At 48.3% G+C, this 13,326-nt stretch overlaps 1 protein-coding gene across 10 annotated transcripts in view; it reads left to right on the top strand.

Moving 5' to 3' along the window:
* The window catches only part of LOC115096379 (scaffold attachment factor B2-like), a 184,515-nt gene that overhangs the window by 48,229 nt on the left and 122,960 nt on the right, over nucleotides 1-13,326 (top strand). For all 10 annotated transcript variants that reach the window (XR_003858057.1, XR_003858056.1, XM_029610892.1 and 7 more), the window contains one exon: nucleotides 3,356-3,456. Coding sequence is in view for 8 of the 10 variants with exons in the window: in XM_029610892.1 (XP_029466752.1) it covers nucleotides 3,356-3,456 (101 nt within the window). In the remaining 2 variants the exon portion in view is untranslated. The remainder of the gene's footprint in view (nucleotides 1-3,355; nucleotides 3,457-13,326) is intronic.

Below are 13,326 nucleotides of genomic sequence, written 5' to 3'. Positions count from 1 at the left end.
GACCTGGAAAGTGTCAATTTGTATCATTTTCAGTTAGTGCGCACTAACTGGGAGTTAGTGCGCACTAACTGGGAGTTAGTGCGCACTAACTGGGAGTTAGTGCGCACTAACTGGGAGTTAGTGCGCACTAACTGGGAGTTAGTGCGCACTAACTGGGAGTTAGTGCGCACTAACACGATTTAACGATTTTTAACGATAAATCGTTAGAATTTCTATTGTATCGTGTTCTATAACGATTTAAGACGATATTAACATTATCGGACGATAATTTTAATCGTTGAAAAACGATTCACATCCCTACTATATATAATTACAAGATAATTTTGTAAATGTATATAGTTAACTAGAGCAAATGTTATCTTAGTTGTAAAGTAACTAAGACGTAGTTACGGGGTACAGTATTAATGAATTATGTAGTTATAAAGAATTAAAGGAATTAATGAATTATATAGTGCAGACAAGGAAGAATTGAGCTGTACAGCTTAGTGAAGAGAGAATAAAAGTAACTAGGAATAATGAGGGGTTATAAAGTAACTAAGACATAAATGCAAGATAAAGGATTATATAGTGCAGATGAAAATTAATTTAGGTCAGTACAGCTACGTGATGAGGGGAAATTGTATATATGAGTAGAACATAAATGTAAAAGGAGGGACCAGAGGGAGAGCTGAGTGGCTAGGTGGCAGGGGTGAATAGGATTAGGTGTAAGCCTGTGTGAAAAGCCACGTCTTTAGTTTTTGCTTGAAGTTCTTTGGGCATGATTCCTGACGTAGATCTGCAGGCACGGCATTCCATATGGCGGGACAGTCTGTGGAGAGCGCGCGTACTTTTGAGGTTGCAAGATTGGCGAGTTTGGGAGAAGGTGTATGTATGGTGGCAAGGTATTGGTTTCTGGTCGGTCTAGAGGAGGAGTGGAAAAGCAGGGAATCATTGAACCACTTCATATTGGGGTTGTGAAGTGCTTTATGTATAATAGGGTCTTATATTGGATACGGGAAGCGATCGGTAGCCAATGTAATTCCTTTAAGACGAGCAAAACGTGCTCATTACTGCGTATATTGGTAAGGATACGGGCGGCTGTGTTTTGCAGCATTTGAAGTGGTTGGATGGAATTTTTGGGTAAACCTAGGGAAGTGTACAATAGTCAATTTTAGAAAAAATTGTAGTTTGTAGTACCGTGCGAATGTCAGAAAGATGGAGCAAGGCTTTAAGATTTTTTTTAAGAGTATTTTAAAGAAACACTTTTTTAGCGTTGAATTGATGAATTTCTTTAGGTTGATTTGATTGTCTAGGTTGACCCCTAAATCTCGTACCTGTTGGGAGAATGCTATTGGGGGTGGAAGTGAGTGGTGCAGAGGGGAGGGTATTGTGGTAGCTTGGGGGGGAGATGAGCATAAGCTCAGTTTTTGCAGTATTTAGGGCAAGATGAATGTTAGGAGCTTGTTGATTGAGAGTAGCGTGGATTCCCAGATATTAATGGCTTTAGGGAGGGTATCAGTTACAGGAATAAGTATTTGCACATCATCTGCGTAAATATAGTGGGGAAGATTGAGATCTGATAGGACGTGACAGAGCGGTAGGGGGTATATATTGAAGAGAGTAGATAACAGGGGGGAACCTTGCGGGACACCTTGGTCAAGGGGAATTGTTTTGTACTCATGGTTTCCGATTTTGACTTTGAAGCTTCTATTGCTGAGAGAGGATTTGAACCAACTGTGGGCAACTCCAGTTATTCCAATTTCATTCAGGCACTGCAGGAGGATATTATGGCTGGTGTCGAAGGCCGAAGAGATGTCTAGGATATATATACTTGTCCTTTAGGCCTTTAATGAGATGGTCAGTCAAGGATAGGAGGAGGGTTTCCATGCTATGGGTATTTACGAAAGCCGTACTGAGAGGGGGAGAGGAGTATATGGTCATCTAGGTAGTCTGAGAGTTGCTGCTTGGGTCGTTTTTTCGAGGATTTTTTAAATGAACGGGAGGTTTGAGATAGGGTGGTAATTGGACAGGTTGGTGGGGTCAATCTTTGGGTTTTTTTTAGAATGCCTAAGGTGGTGATGGACTTCCATCTTAATCACTCTGTTGTCTTACCAACATTCTTTCCCGAGCCCCATTAGTACCAGGGGGAGCAAGCACAGTACAGTTTGAACTGTAAGCAAACTTTAACCTTCTATCTGGAACAAACAGCCAACATTTTATTTCTTTAGATAGGAATAGGTTTGGTGTTATCATTGCCAGACACACTATTCAGTTGGCTAGCAGATTGCATCTCCTGTTATTCCAAGGCAGACCTGCATCTTGGGGGTTATGTCAAGGCTCATTTTGTCACCCGTAGCATCAGCGGTGGGACCTACTTACGAGCAGCTCCTGTGGAGAAAATCTGCGCAAGGCTGTGACAGGGGAGTTCTCTCAACACATTCACATCTCACTATTATCTGAATAGGGATGGCAGACGTGACAGTAGGTTTGGCCAGTCTGTCCTTCTGAATTATTTGAAGTGTAAAGGCCAACTCTCCCAACCTAAGGCCTATTTGGGTTCAGGCTGTCGTCGTTCCTCCCCCCCCCCTTTCCTCTATTAACCAACAGCACTGTTGTGCCTGTTGGCACCTGGTTGGGTGTCTATTGATCCTCTTTTGTGTTGGGGAACAACCTGTAGCTAGGGCTTCACCCATGTGTGAAGACTCCATCTTGCTTGTCCTCAGAGAAAGCAGAGTTGTTTACCTGTATCAGGTGCTCTCCAAGGACAGCGGGATGTTAGTCCTAATGAAACCCGCCCGTCACTTTGCGGAGTTTGGTTTCTTCTATTTTTTGTTTTAATTATAATTCTACGTTATAAGACTGGAGAGGGACCCCCGTATGTCGAGTTGTTTAGCCCACTGAGCATGCCCAAAATGCTCTTAGTCAAAGTTCTAGAAACTTTGACTTAAGTCTTCCGCATGAGGGCGCCACATGATGATGAAGCCCATGTGTGAGGACTAACATCCTTATATCTTCAGAGAACATAGTTAAAAGTAAGCAACTCTGCTTTATCAACAACTTTCCTGATTTAAAATGTCCAAAGTAATGTACAACAATAAAATGCAAACATCTTAAACATAACATAAACGTTCTCATTAGCACATATAAATCAAGATGACATGAACAATAGATTTTTTTAACGAGAAAAGGTCTGTTAACAAAATTGAGATTTCAGAAGTAATTTTCTCTGGTGTCCTTTTGTGACATGAGTATATATGTAGGTTTTGGGACAGTAAAGGTATCTAAGCAACTATGGTATCTTAGGAATAAACAGAAATCACAAGTTTTGTTTGTTTCACTGCAAGGATGCCGTACTGATGGTGTTCTCTTCATTTAGGTCATACTAGTTCCAGTTCTGGTAGGAATCTTTGGGTTAGTGGACTTTCTTCCACTACTAGAGCTACTGATTTGAAGAACCTTTTCAGTAAATATGGGAAGGTAAGCTTTGATTTTTAACTTTTTCCTGGAACAGTGTCATGTTTTTATTTTAATTGTGAATAGCTTGTACTAGAGATACCCGATTTTAAAATATTTGCACTACTAGCCTTCTCAAATGCTTTGCTTAGGTATTCCTTGTACATACCCAGATCAGTTCAGACAGTGGGTTGGGCCTCCTTTCCAGCAGATGGAGACAGAGAAAAACTTTAAGGGTATCCTGTATCAGGACAGAGCTCACCCTTCTTCACTTTTTATATCTTTGAGGAGCCTTCCCTTTTCTTCTCTTTTTCTCTTCTTGAAGGATCAAGCAAGTATCTTTTGCAGTTTGTAAATTTAGAAGTAAAAAAACAAAAAAACTTTAATAAACTTGAGTGTGCACAGCATTTTCACTCTTTCAGGTCCTAGGGGGGTTCCTTCCCTTTGATACTTCCAGCCTAGGACACAATCTTTTTCCCGGTGACCCAAAACAGCCTGGCTCAGGGGTGATTATTGGTGGTCTAATCCCTCCCCCGCTTCAGACCCCGGAGATGTACAATGCCTCGGGTCCAGCTTTTACAGAGATGTGCCTGAAATATCCCTCTGTATTGCTGTAAAACAAAACCAAAAAAAAAAAAATATATATATAGAGCGTTTTTTGTAGCCTTGGGGGAAGGAGCGTTGAATAAGGAATTCATTTCCTGCTCTCAGCCAGGCATAGTAGAGCTATCCTAATGGTTTGCTCAAAACCTCTCCCCCACCACCACCTTGCTCTGATGCCGCGATTTCCGTTTTGCCTAGCCTGCGGGGAGCCTGCTTCGTGGCTCTCCTGCGAAGGAGTCTGTTCAGCGTGTTTATCCGGTGGGGAGGGGCCCTCATCCATGGGTAGTGCAGCATCGTTCCCAAGCCACGAATCGCGCCATCAGGCAGGCCCTGTCTCTTCAAACCGTGGGAGCGGCAGCCATTTTATCAGGGGGGGGAAGAGAGCATTTTTTGCCGAATTTAAGCCCTGTAGACTCCACTAACGAGGTCCCTGCCCACAGGATGATCCTCCCCCACCATAGCACCCGGGAAAAGCCACCACTGTTTTACACTCAATTTTGTATTCCCTGTACGTACCTGGATCAGTCCAGACCGTGGGTTATGCCTCCCTTCCAGCAGATGGAGACAGAGGAAACCTTGTAGGGCACCCTTTGATAACCAGTTGCACCCCCTGCGTCCCTTCAGTATTCTTCTGTCTCCAGCAGATGAAGGAAGGCAGAACCTGGGGTTCCTCCTTTAGCAAAAATTGAGTTTGGGCTGGAAAGTTAGGGAAGGGTGTTTTCCCCTGTTTCCTCCCATATTAATTTCATTCCTTTGAATGGATCAATTGTGTAAAAGTGTTTGGGGAAAGTTTTTTGTGGGTTTTTTTTCCTCCTTAGTTTTCTCTTGTCTGTGTTCCTTTTTATTTATTTATTTATTTATTTATTTATTTTTTACAATAGACAACCTGAGGGAAAGAGATCTTGCATTTTCACCTGACTTTAGTATCAGGTAGGTGATTTAGCAGTGACCTGGCTCGCAGGGGTGTAAACTGGTGGTCCAGCCTCTCCCCCTGCGCTGCAACCTGCTGCCCAGAGAAGTTCTTGCCTCAGGGCAGTGCTGGCTGAGTCACGGCTTTCCTTAGCCAGCCCCTGCATTTGTCTTTACAGGTGGTTGCGCTACCCGTTCGGAGTGGAGGTTAGTCCTGCTTACCTGCTCCTGCCAGGCTTCAGGGTGTGTACTCTTGCGGCTTCGGTCAGCTGCCTTTTCGACCCCATGCCGCACTCTGCGCGATGCTCCGCCTGCGGGGAGCCCGGGACACTGCTCTCCTGCGAAGAGATTTTCTCTCGTTGCCTCCCTGGTGGGGAGGGCTCCTCGAGTGGCGGATCGGCAGGCCTTGAGATCACAACCGCGGCTGTTGGGGGGGCGGCACCGAATGCGGGAACGGCGACCATCTTGATTTCGGGGGAGATTGCTGAAACACAGCCAAATGGCAGCCTGCATGTGGATTCTTTCCCTGTACCACCAGTGTTAACTGTGGAGGACCCCCTTGCCCCCCCCGGGGGGCAGTACCGAGACTCTCTTCTGCTGCTCCCCCCCCCCCCCCCCCCCCCCCCCCCCCAAATATGCTTTCTCTACAGATTTTGTGCTCCTTATGCACAATGCATATCTGGCCTGAATGAATCAGCAGGATGGCTAGACTCCTGGTCTCTCTTCACCTAAGGTGAGTCGGGTGGATGGCTCCCAGGGTGTTTTAGGGGCCCCTCGGGACTTCCCAGGTTTGGGTAGCCCCCCATTCTGGCTCAAATGATCCACCTCTGGACCCGGATCAGGATCAAGATGATTCGGTTTCAGGTGCACAGCTGGAAGAGGATGTTCTTAGAGTTTTGCATCTATTTCAGAAAGGAGCTGGAGCACCTTATTCTACAGTTGTTATCCAAGGAATGGGACTCTCCAGAGTCTAGTCTACGAGTCGGAAGAGCCATGGATAAGCTCTATCCTCTCCTGGAGGACATCCTGGAGCTACTTAAGGTGCCCAAGGTGGATGCGTCTGTCATGGCGGTCACAAATACTGGTCAAGGGTGGAGCCGCTTTAAAAGACCTCCAAGATCGCAAGTTGGAAGTGTACCTCAAACATGTCTTGAGGTGTCGGCCTTGGGAGTCCGGGCAGCGGTATGTAGTTCCCTCATGCAGAGGGCAGGTTTGAGATGGGTCCAACAAGTGCTCAGGAGCTCCCACCAGAGGAAGCTCAGCAAGCAGAACGCCTGGAGGCAGTGATAGCCTATGGGGCAGACATGTTGTACGATCTGTTGTGAGTTCTGGCACGTTTAGTGTCTGTGGTCTCCGCTAGGCGCCTCCTTTGGCTCCGGAATTGGTCAGCGGACTCTTCATCCAAGTCTCGATTGGGTTCTCTCCCATTTAAAGGCAAGTTTCTGTTCGAGGATTTGGACCAGATCATCAAATCCCTGGGGGGAGAACAAGGTACATAATTCCCTGAGGATCGGCCAAGGACCTTCCGGTCTTTCAACACTTCAAGGACAAAGGCTTTTTCAGAAGCCTCCGTCGTCATGGTCCCAAGCTTGGTACCAGTCCTTTCGGGGACGCCGACCCTCCCGGGATGGTTCATCTCAGCGCCCCGCTCCCAAATCTGCCCAATGAAGGATCTCTGGCCTGGTTCCCAGAGTGGGGGGACGCCTCTCCCTATTTTACAAGGAGTAGGTCAAGATCATTTCGGATCAATGGGCACTGAATGTTCTAAAACAGTTATGTCTTAGAATTTGCTCAGCTCCTAAGGGGCAAGTTCCTCTTCTCGCCTTGCGGACCATTGCGGAAGCAACAAATTGTGCGTCAGACCCGCAACAGGCTCCTTGACCTCGGGGCCATGCTGCCAGTCCCACCAGAGGAACATGGATTAAGCAATTATTCAGTTTACTTCATGGTTCCCAAAAAGGGCAATGCTTTCCGTCCGATCCTGGACATCAAGACTGTTGTCAAGGATCTCCACTTCCGAATGGAAACACCATGCTCCGTCATAGCTGTTTGCTGAGGTGAATTCCTGGCCTTGTTGGATCTCACAGTGGCCTATCTCCACATCCCCATCCACCAGGACCATCAGCGATTTCTCCGGTTCAAGATCCTGGGCCAGCATTTCCAGTTTTAAGCTCTGCCATTTGGTCTGGCGACTGCTCCCCGGACCTTCACCGTAGTGGTAGCAGCACTCCGGAGGGGGGAAATCTTGGTCCATCCCTACCAGGACGACTGGCTCATGTGGGCGAAGTCCCAGGATCTCTGCCGCCAGTCAGTTAACAGGGTGTTGACCCCCCCAGCTCTCTCGGCTGGGTGGTGAATTTTGCCAATAGTTGCCTTGTGCCTTCGCAGATGCTGGATTTCTTGGGTGCCCATCTCGATACCCACCTGGGCAAGGTCTTCCTGCAGCAGGACCGGGCACTCAAATCTTATTTCCCAGGTGCAACGCCTCCATTGCCTAGCACTTCCCACGGTGTGGGATTACCTGGAAGTCCTGGGTTCCATGTCATCCACTATAGACTTAGTGCCCTGGGCGTTTGCGCATATGCGCCCGATGCAGAGCGTTACTTTCCAGATGGAAACCGGTGTCGCAGGAGTTCCAAGCTCCCTTGCTGCTGCAGGACTTTGCCAAGAACAGCCTGGACTGCTGGCTCAGTCTCTATCATTTGCTCCAAGGTGTAGACTTGGAGATGCCGCAAAGGGTGGTCGAGACCACGGATGCCAGTCTCTCTGGCTTTGGGGGCTGTGTTAGTTCCAGTCAGCTCAGGGACTGTGGACTGCGGAGCAGGCAAAATGGCCGATCAGTCGCCTGGAAACCAGGGCAGTTTGTCTGGCGTTGAAAAGGTTTTTCCCAATGGTTCACCACAAAGCGGTGGGGATCCTGTCCGACAACGCCACCATGGTGGCGTACATCAATCAAGGGGGAACAAAGAGTCTACACATCTCTTGGGAGACGGACAAGCTCATGAGCTGGGCGGAACAGCACTTATCCCGCCTGGCGGTGTTTCACATTGCTGGAATGGACAATGTTCAGGCGGATTTCTTGAGTCGGCAGCGCATAGATCCTGGAGAGTGGGAACTATCCGAGGAAGCAATGACACTACTAGTGCGCAGATGGGGGGGGCCTCCCCATCTCGACTTGATGGCTACTCAACGGAATGCGGAAGCTCTGCGCTTCTTCAGCCGAAGACGGAAGCACAGAGCGGAAGGGATGGATGCCCTGGTTCTTCCTTGGCCTCGAGACGTTCTGCTGTACGTGTTCCCTCCATGGCCTCTGATAGAAAGGTCCTGCGAAAGATAGAGGTCCACTGAGGGGTGGTGTTCCTAGTGGCGCCAGAGTGGCCTCGGCTGTGGTTTGCGGATCTGGTCAACCTCACGGTGGACGATCCAGTTTATCTGGGCCATCTTCAGCATCTTCTTTGGCAGGGTCCAATATTTTTCAACCAGGTATCACTTCTGTCTTGCGGCCTGGCTGTTGAGAGGTGGCGACAGAGGAGAGGGGGCTATCCGTAGTAAGTGTGATTTCTACCCTTCTTCAAGCCAGGAAAACGTCCACCTCTCTTGCTTATGTTCCTGCGTGGAAGGTTTTTGACGCATGGTGTGTAGAGGCGGCGGTTGCTCCTCGTCGCGCTTCAGTGGCGCATATCCTATCATTCCTGCAGAAAGGCCTCAGTATGGGATTGGCATACAATTCTCTGTGGGTTCAGGTGGCGGCCCTTGGCTCCTTCGGGCGTCGAGATGGTGCTCCGCTGGCCTCACATCCAGACGACGTGCGGTTCTTGAGGAGTGAAGCACTTGCGACCGGTTAGGACTTTGTGTCCTTCATGGAGTCTCAACCTGGTCCTTTGGGTCCTGTGACCCTCCTTTTTGAGCCCCTGAGGACAGCTACCCTCAAGATTTAACTTTAAAGGATCTCTGAACCTCAAGCCCTATCCTGCAGGGAGCCGTACCTCCGTTTCACTTTGACTACACTACCATCTTTTCTTCCTAAAGTGGTGTCAGCTTTCCATCTGAATCAGTTGGTGGAACTGCCAGCCTTTCCGGAGGCATGATCCAGAGAGCTCCGGAGGCTCTATGTTGAGCGCATTCTCCTACACTACTTGGTCACCAATGACTTTTGTCTGTCGGATCATCTATTTGTTCTCTGGAGCAGTCCCAAGAGAAGAAACAAGGCCTCTAAAACCACGATCGCTCGTTGGGTCAAAGAAGCAATTTCGGCTGCGTACATTGGCGCTGGCAAGCGTTCCCCGGATGGGGTAAAAGCGCACTCTCTTCGTTCACAAGCGACTTCCTGGGCAGAGAGCCAAGCTGTCTCAGGAGATATGCAGAGCGGCAACGTGGAAATCGCTACACGCGTTTGTGCGTCATTATCGTTTTAAATTTACACCCCCCAGGTTTGGGCTCTTTTAGCAACCAGGTCATCCGAATGGGGCTATCTGAGGCCCACCCTGTTTAGGGAAGCTTTGGTACATCCCACGGTCTGAACTGATCCGGATATGTACGTTGGAAATGAAAATGTATTTCTTACCTGCTAATTTTCATTCCTGTAGTACTCTGGATCAGTCTAGACGCCCACCCAGTGGTTCTTATGTTCTGTCTTGGAAATATAGATAGCCAGCTCGAGGTTGCAACTCAGAAAATGCAAGGATTCTCAACTCTTCGAGTTCGTTTTGTCTGCAAGTACTCACAGTTCTGTACATAGTTAACTCTGCAGTTTTGGAGTCTGTTTTGATCCGTTCATCGATTTCTCTGCTTTAATATTCTTAATACTGAAGGGACGCAGTGGGTGTAACTGGTTATCAGAGAGCGCTCTAAGTTTTTCTGTCTCCATCTGCTGGAAGGGAGGCATAACCCACAGTCTGGACTAATCCGGAGTGCTACAGGAACGAAAATTAGGTAAGGAATAATTTTCTTTTGCTTTTGCATCAGACTTATGTAGCCGGCCTACAACAGCAGGAGGACTCTCGCAGAGCCACCCCCTGCAAAGATCCCAAGGGCCTCTACTGTGCCAGCACCCAAAATCCTTGATATCCAAGAGACTAATCGAGTCAGGACAGTGCAAGGTGACACGGCTCCCCCAGATCCGGCGCCACCGCGGCTTCCTGATCCGCATACACTTCTCCTTAGCCCGCTGGTCGACAGAGATGACCCGCGGGTATTGCGCCTCTTCCAAAGGGAAGAGCTGGGTCTGCTGATACCTTTTTGTTTTGGCTGGGCTGGAATGGATACCCCTCCCGAGGACCCTGCGACTATTCCTGGGGCTAGCAATATGGATCCAGTCTTGGCGGGTCTTCGTGCGCCCCTGTGCACATTTGTTTCCTCCAATGTTGATGCACCTTCTTCCCCGGGAATGGGAATCCCCAGAAGCTGGTCTAAGAGTGGGCAGAGCTATTGATAACTCTATCCCCTATCTGAACAGTGTCTCAACTACTTAAAATTCTTAAGGTAGATGCTTGTCTTGGCAGTCACCAAAAGAACCACTATTCCAGTAGTGGGGGCTACAGCTCTAAAGGATCTGCTGGGACCGTAAGCTTGAGATCCATCTCAAAGATTTTTGAGGTTTTGGCACTAGGCGTTCGAGCGACAGTCTGCAGCCGTTTGGCCTAGCTACAGGTCCTCTCATATTCACCAAAATAATGGTTGTGGTTTCGGCCTCACTACGACAGGAGGGAGTCCTTGTCCATCCATATCTGGACGATTGGCTCATTCGAGTGAAGTCCGAGAAACTCTGCAAGATAGTCAAAGTGGTTTCGCTCCTCAGCTCCCTCGGTTGGACGGTCAATTTATCCAAGAGCAATCTCAGCCGTCTCAAGTTCTGGATTTCTTAGGAGCATGCTTTGACACCTATTGGGGGAAGTCCCCCCCCCCCCCCCCCTCCTCTCAGAGGACCAAGCACTCAAGCTAGCTCATGGACCAGGTTTGGAACCTGTCTCTTTGGATCCCCACAGCCTGGGACTATCTTCAGGTGTTGGGCTCTCTGGCTTCAACGATAGACTTGGTTCTATGGGCATTTACATATATGCATCCTTTATAGCAAGCCTTGTACAGGTGGAAGCCAGTCTGAGAGGATTTTCAGGCCCCTTTCGGATTCGACCAACTCCAGTCTCCAGTGGTGGTACAGCTTCACTGCCTACTTTGAGGGGTGGTCTTGGAAACTCTGCAGTGGACAGTCACTACAGACTCCAGTGTCACCGGCTGGGGTGCCGTCTGTCTAACCCAATCGACTGAAGGCCAGTGGTCCTCAAACCAATCTTGTTGGCATATCAATCGCTTGGCAACTCGAGCAGTGCGTCTAGCGTAGAAAAGGTTTTTTCCCTTAATCTGACGGTGGTGCTGATAAGTTGATATCCGGGTCGGACTCTGTCTACTTATCCGGATGTAGTCATGTTCCTTAAGGGGGTAAAGCTTTTGCGCCATCCATTGCGAAAGATTTGTCCAGATTGGAGTCTCAACCTGGTTCTTCGTGTCCTCTGTGGATCCTCTTTTGAGCCTTTGAGGAGAGCGACCCTGAAGGATTTGATGCCGAAAGCATTTTTTTCAGTAGCCGTTTGTTCGGCTAGAAGGATTTTGGAGCTGCAAGGCCCTGTCTTGTAGGAACCCGTTCTTACGGATTTACATTAACAGGGTTTCGTTGAGAACAGTGCCTTTCTTTGTGCCAAAGGTGGTGGTGTCTTCCTTTCATGTCAGATAGTGGAGCTGCCGGGTTTCGGGAGTGGTCAAGACATTCTCCTCGGGATAGTTATATCTTCTGGGTGTGAGGCAGACTTATGCTATTTAGAAGTCACAAATGCGTTTCGTTGCTCTGATATTTTTTTTTTTTGTCTTAATACGGTGGAGTGAAGAAAGGGAACAAGGCCTCTAAGGCTGCCATTTGTTCAGCTTACATTTTTAAAGGGCAACAGATTCCTGTGGGTTTGAGAGCGCATCCACAAGGGCACAGGCCGCGACCTGGGCCGAGTGTCAGCTTCTGTCACCACAGGAGATTTGTAGGGCTGTGGTGTGGTCCTTGATTCATACCTTTACGAGACAGGAGGCACCCTTTGAGAGTTCTGCGTGTGGGTTTTTCGGGTGCCTGCCTGGTTTAGGGGTGCTTGGCTACATCCCACTGATCTGGGTATGTTCAGGAAAGGAAAGCTTGTTCTTACCTGCTAATTTTTCGTTCCTGTAATACCACAGATCAGTCCAGGGGCCCTCTGAAAGACTGACTTTCCTGCCAAGTCTAAAATTAATATATTGTAAGTGAAGAATCTTTACCTTAAGGAGTATCATAGTTGGGCAGGATCCACAGTGTTTGGTTGTGGATGAACAAAGTTTACAGTTTGGGGGGTGTCCAACCCTTTGATCCCTTTCACCAGTTTGAGGGGTGGTTAGTTTAATTTTGGCTTGGGTACAGGTCAATACTGAGGGACTGCAAGTGGCACTCTTATGTATCAGTGCCTCAGTGTGTGTTTTTTTTCGGACTCCTCCATCTGGTAGGGATGCAAAACCCTCTGGTCTGGACTGATCTGTGGTATTACAGGAACAAAAATTAGCCGGTAAGAACCAATTTTCCTTTGCTGGCTTAAGGCCAGGATATCCCGCTCTCACCTAGCAGTGTCATTGGGTTAACTTTTGGCTTGTTCTGTGATTCGGGTGGGTGGGAATGGTTGCCCTGTTTCATGTGCACACCTTGCTATTTCCTGTAGCGGCTTCTGCAGTGTCTGCAATTTTCAGTGGATCTTTCCGTGACTTCCCTGCTGCCTCCACCACCACCTCTCCAATTCCCATGGGGGTAAGATTTGGAAGGGGCTTTACCTTCTCAGGGAATGGATCTTTCCACCATGTCATGAGTGGAATTTTTTAAAGGCCTGCAAGCTTCTTGTAAGGGGCAGGAAGGGGGTCCTGGGTGGAATCTCAATCACCTGCATTAGTGGTCTCCTGCTCCGTATTGCAGAAGTGGTCAAAGGAGTCTTTGTAGCACTCTCCCCCCCCGACGGGTAAAACAGAAGGGGGACAGCATGCTGGGGGAGAAGGGGAGGACATGGATCCTTTGGGAGACACCTGGGAAGTGTGGATCCTCTATGGAGGATCCAGACAAGGTGTTTAGAGGAGGGGGAGATTCCCCCAGATGCAGAACTGCACAGGACTTGCCCTACTTGGAGGAAAGGAAATTATCAGGTAAGTAATTTCACCTTATCTGAACTTGTGGGACCACATTTTTAAGTTTCTCACAGGTAAAAACCTGCTGGTTCCTGGGAAGTCTTTTAGTTCTAAGGCTGGGGAGCTTGTTGGTATCTTAACTTGTTAATGGGAATACTGGCAGGCTGCATGCAGCACAGGACCCTATAAGCAGTGATGTCAGCAAAC

Source organism: Rhinatrema bivittatum, chromosome 8, assembly GCF_901001135.1.
Source record: "Rhinatrema bivittatum chromosome 8, aRhiBiv1.1, whole genome shotgun sequence".
NCBI classification, from domain to species: Eukaryota; Metazoa; Chordata; class Amphibia; order Gymnophiona; family Rhinatrematidae; genus Rhinatrema; species Rhinatrema bivittatum.
Note: the sequence above shows the minus strand (reverse complement) of the source record. Positions and strands in the feature narration are given on the sequence as shown.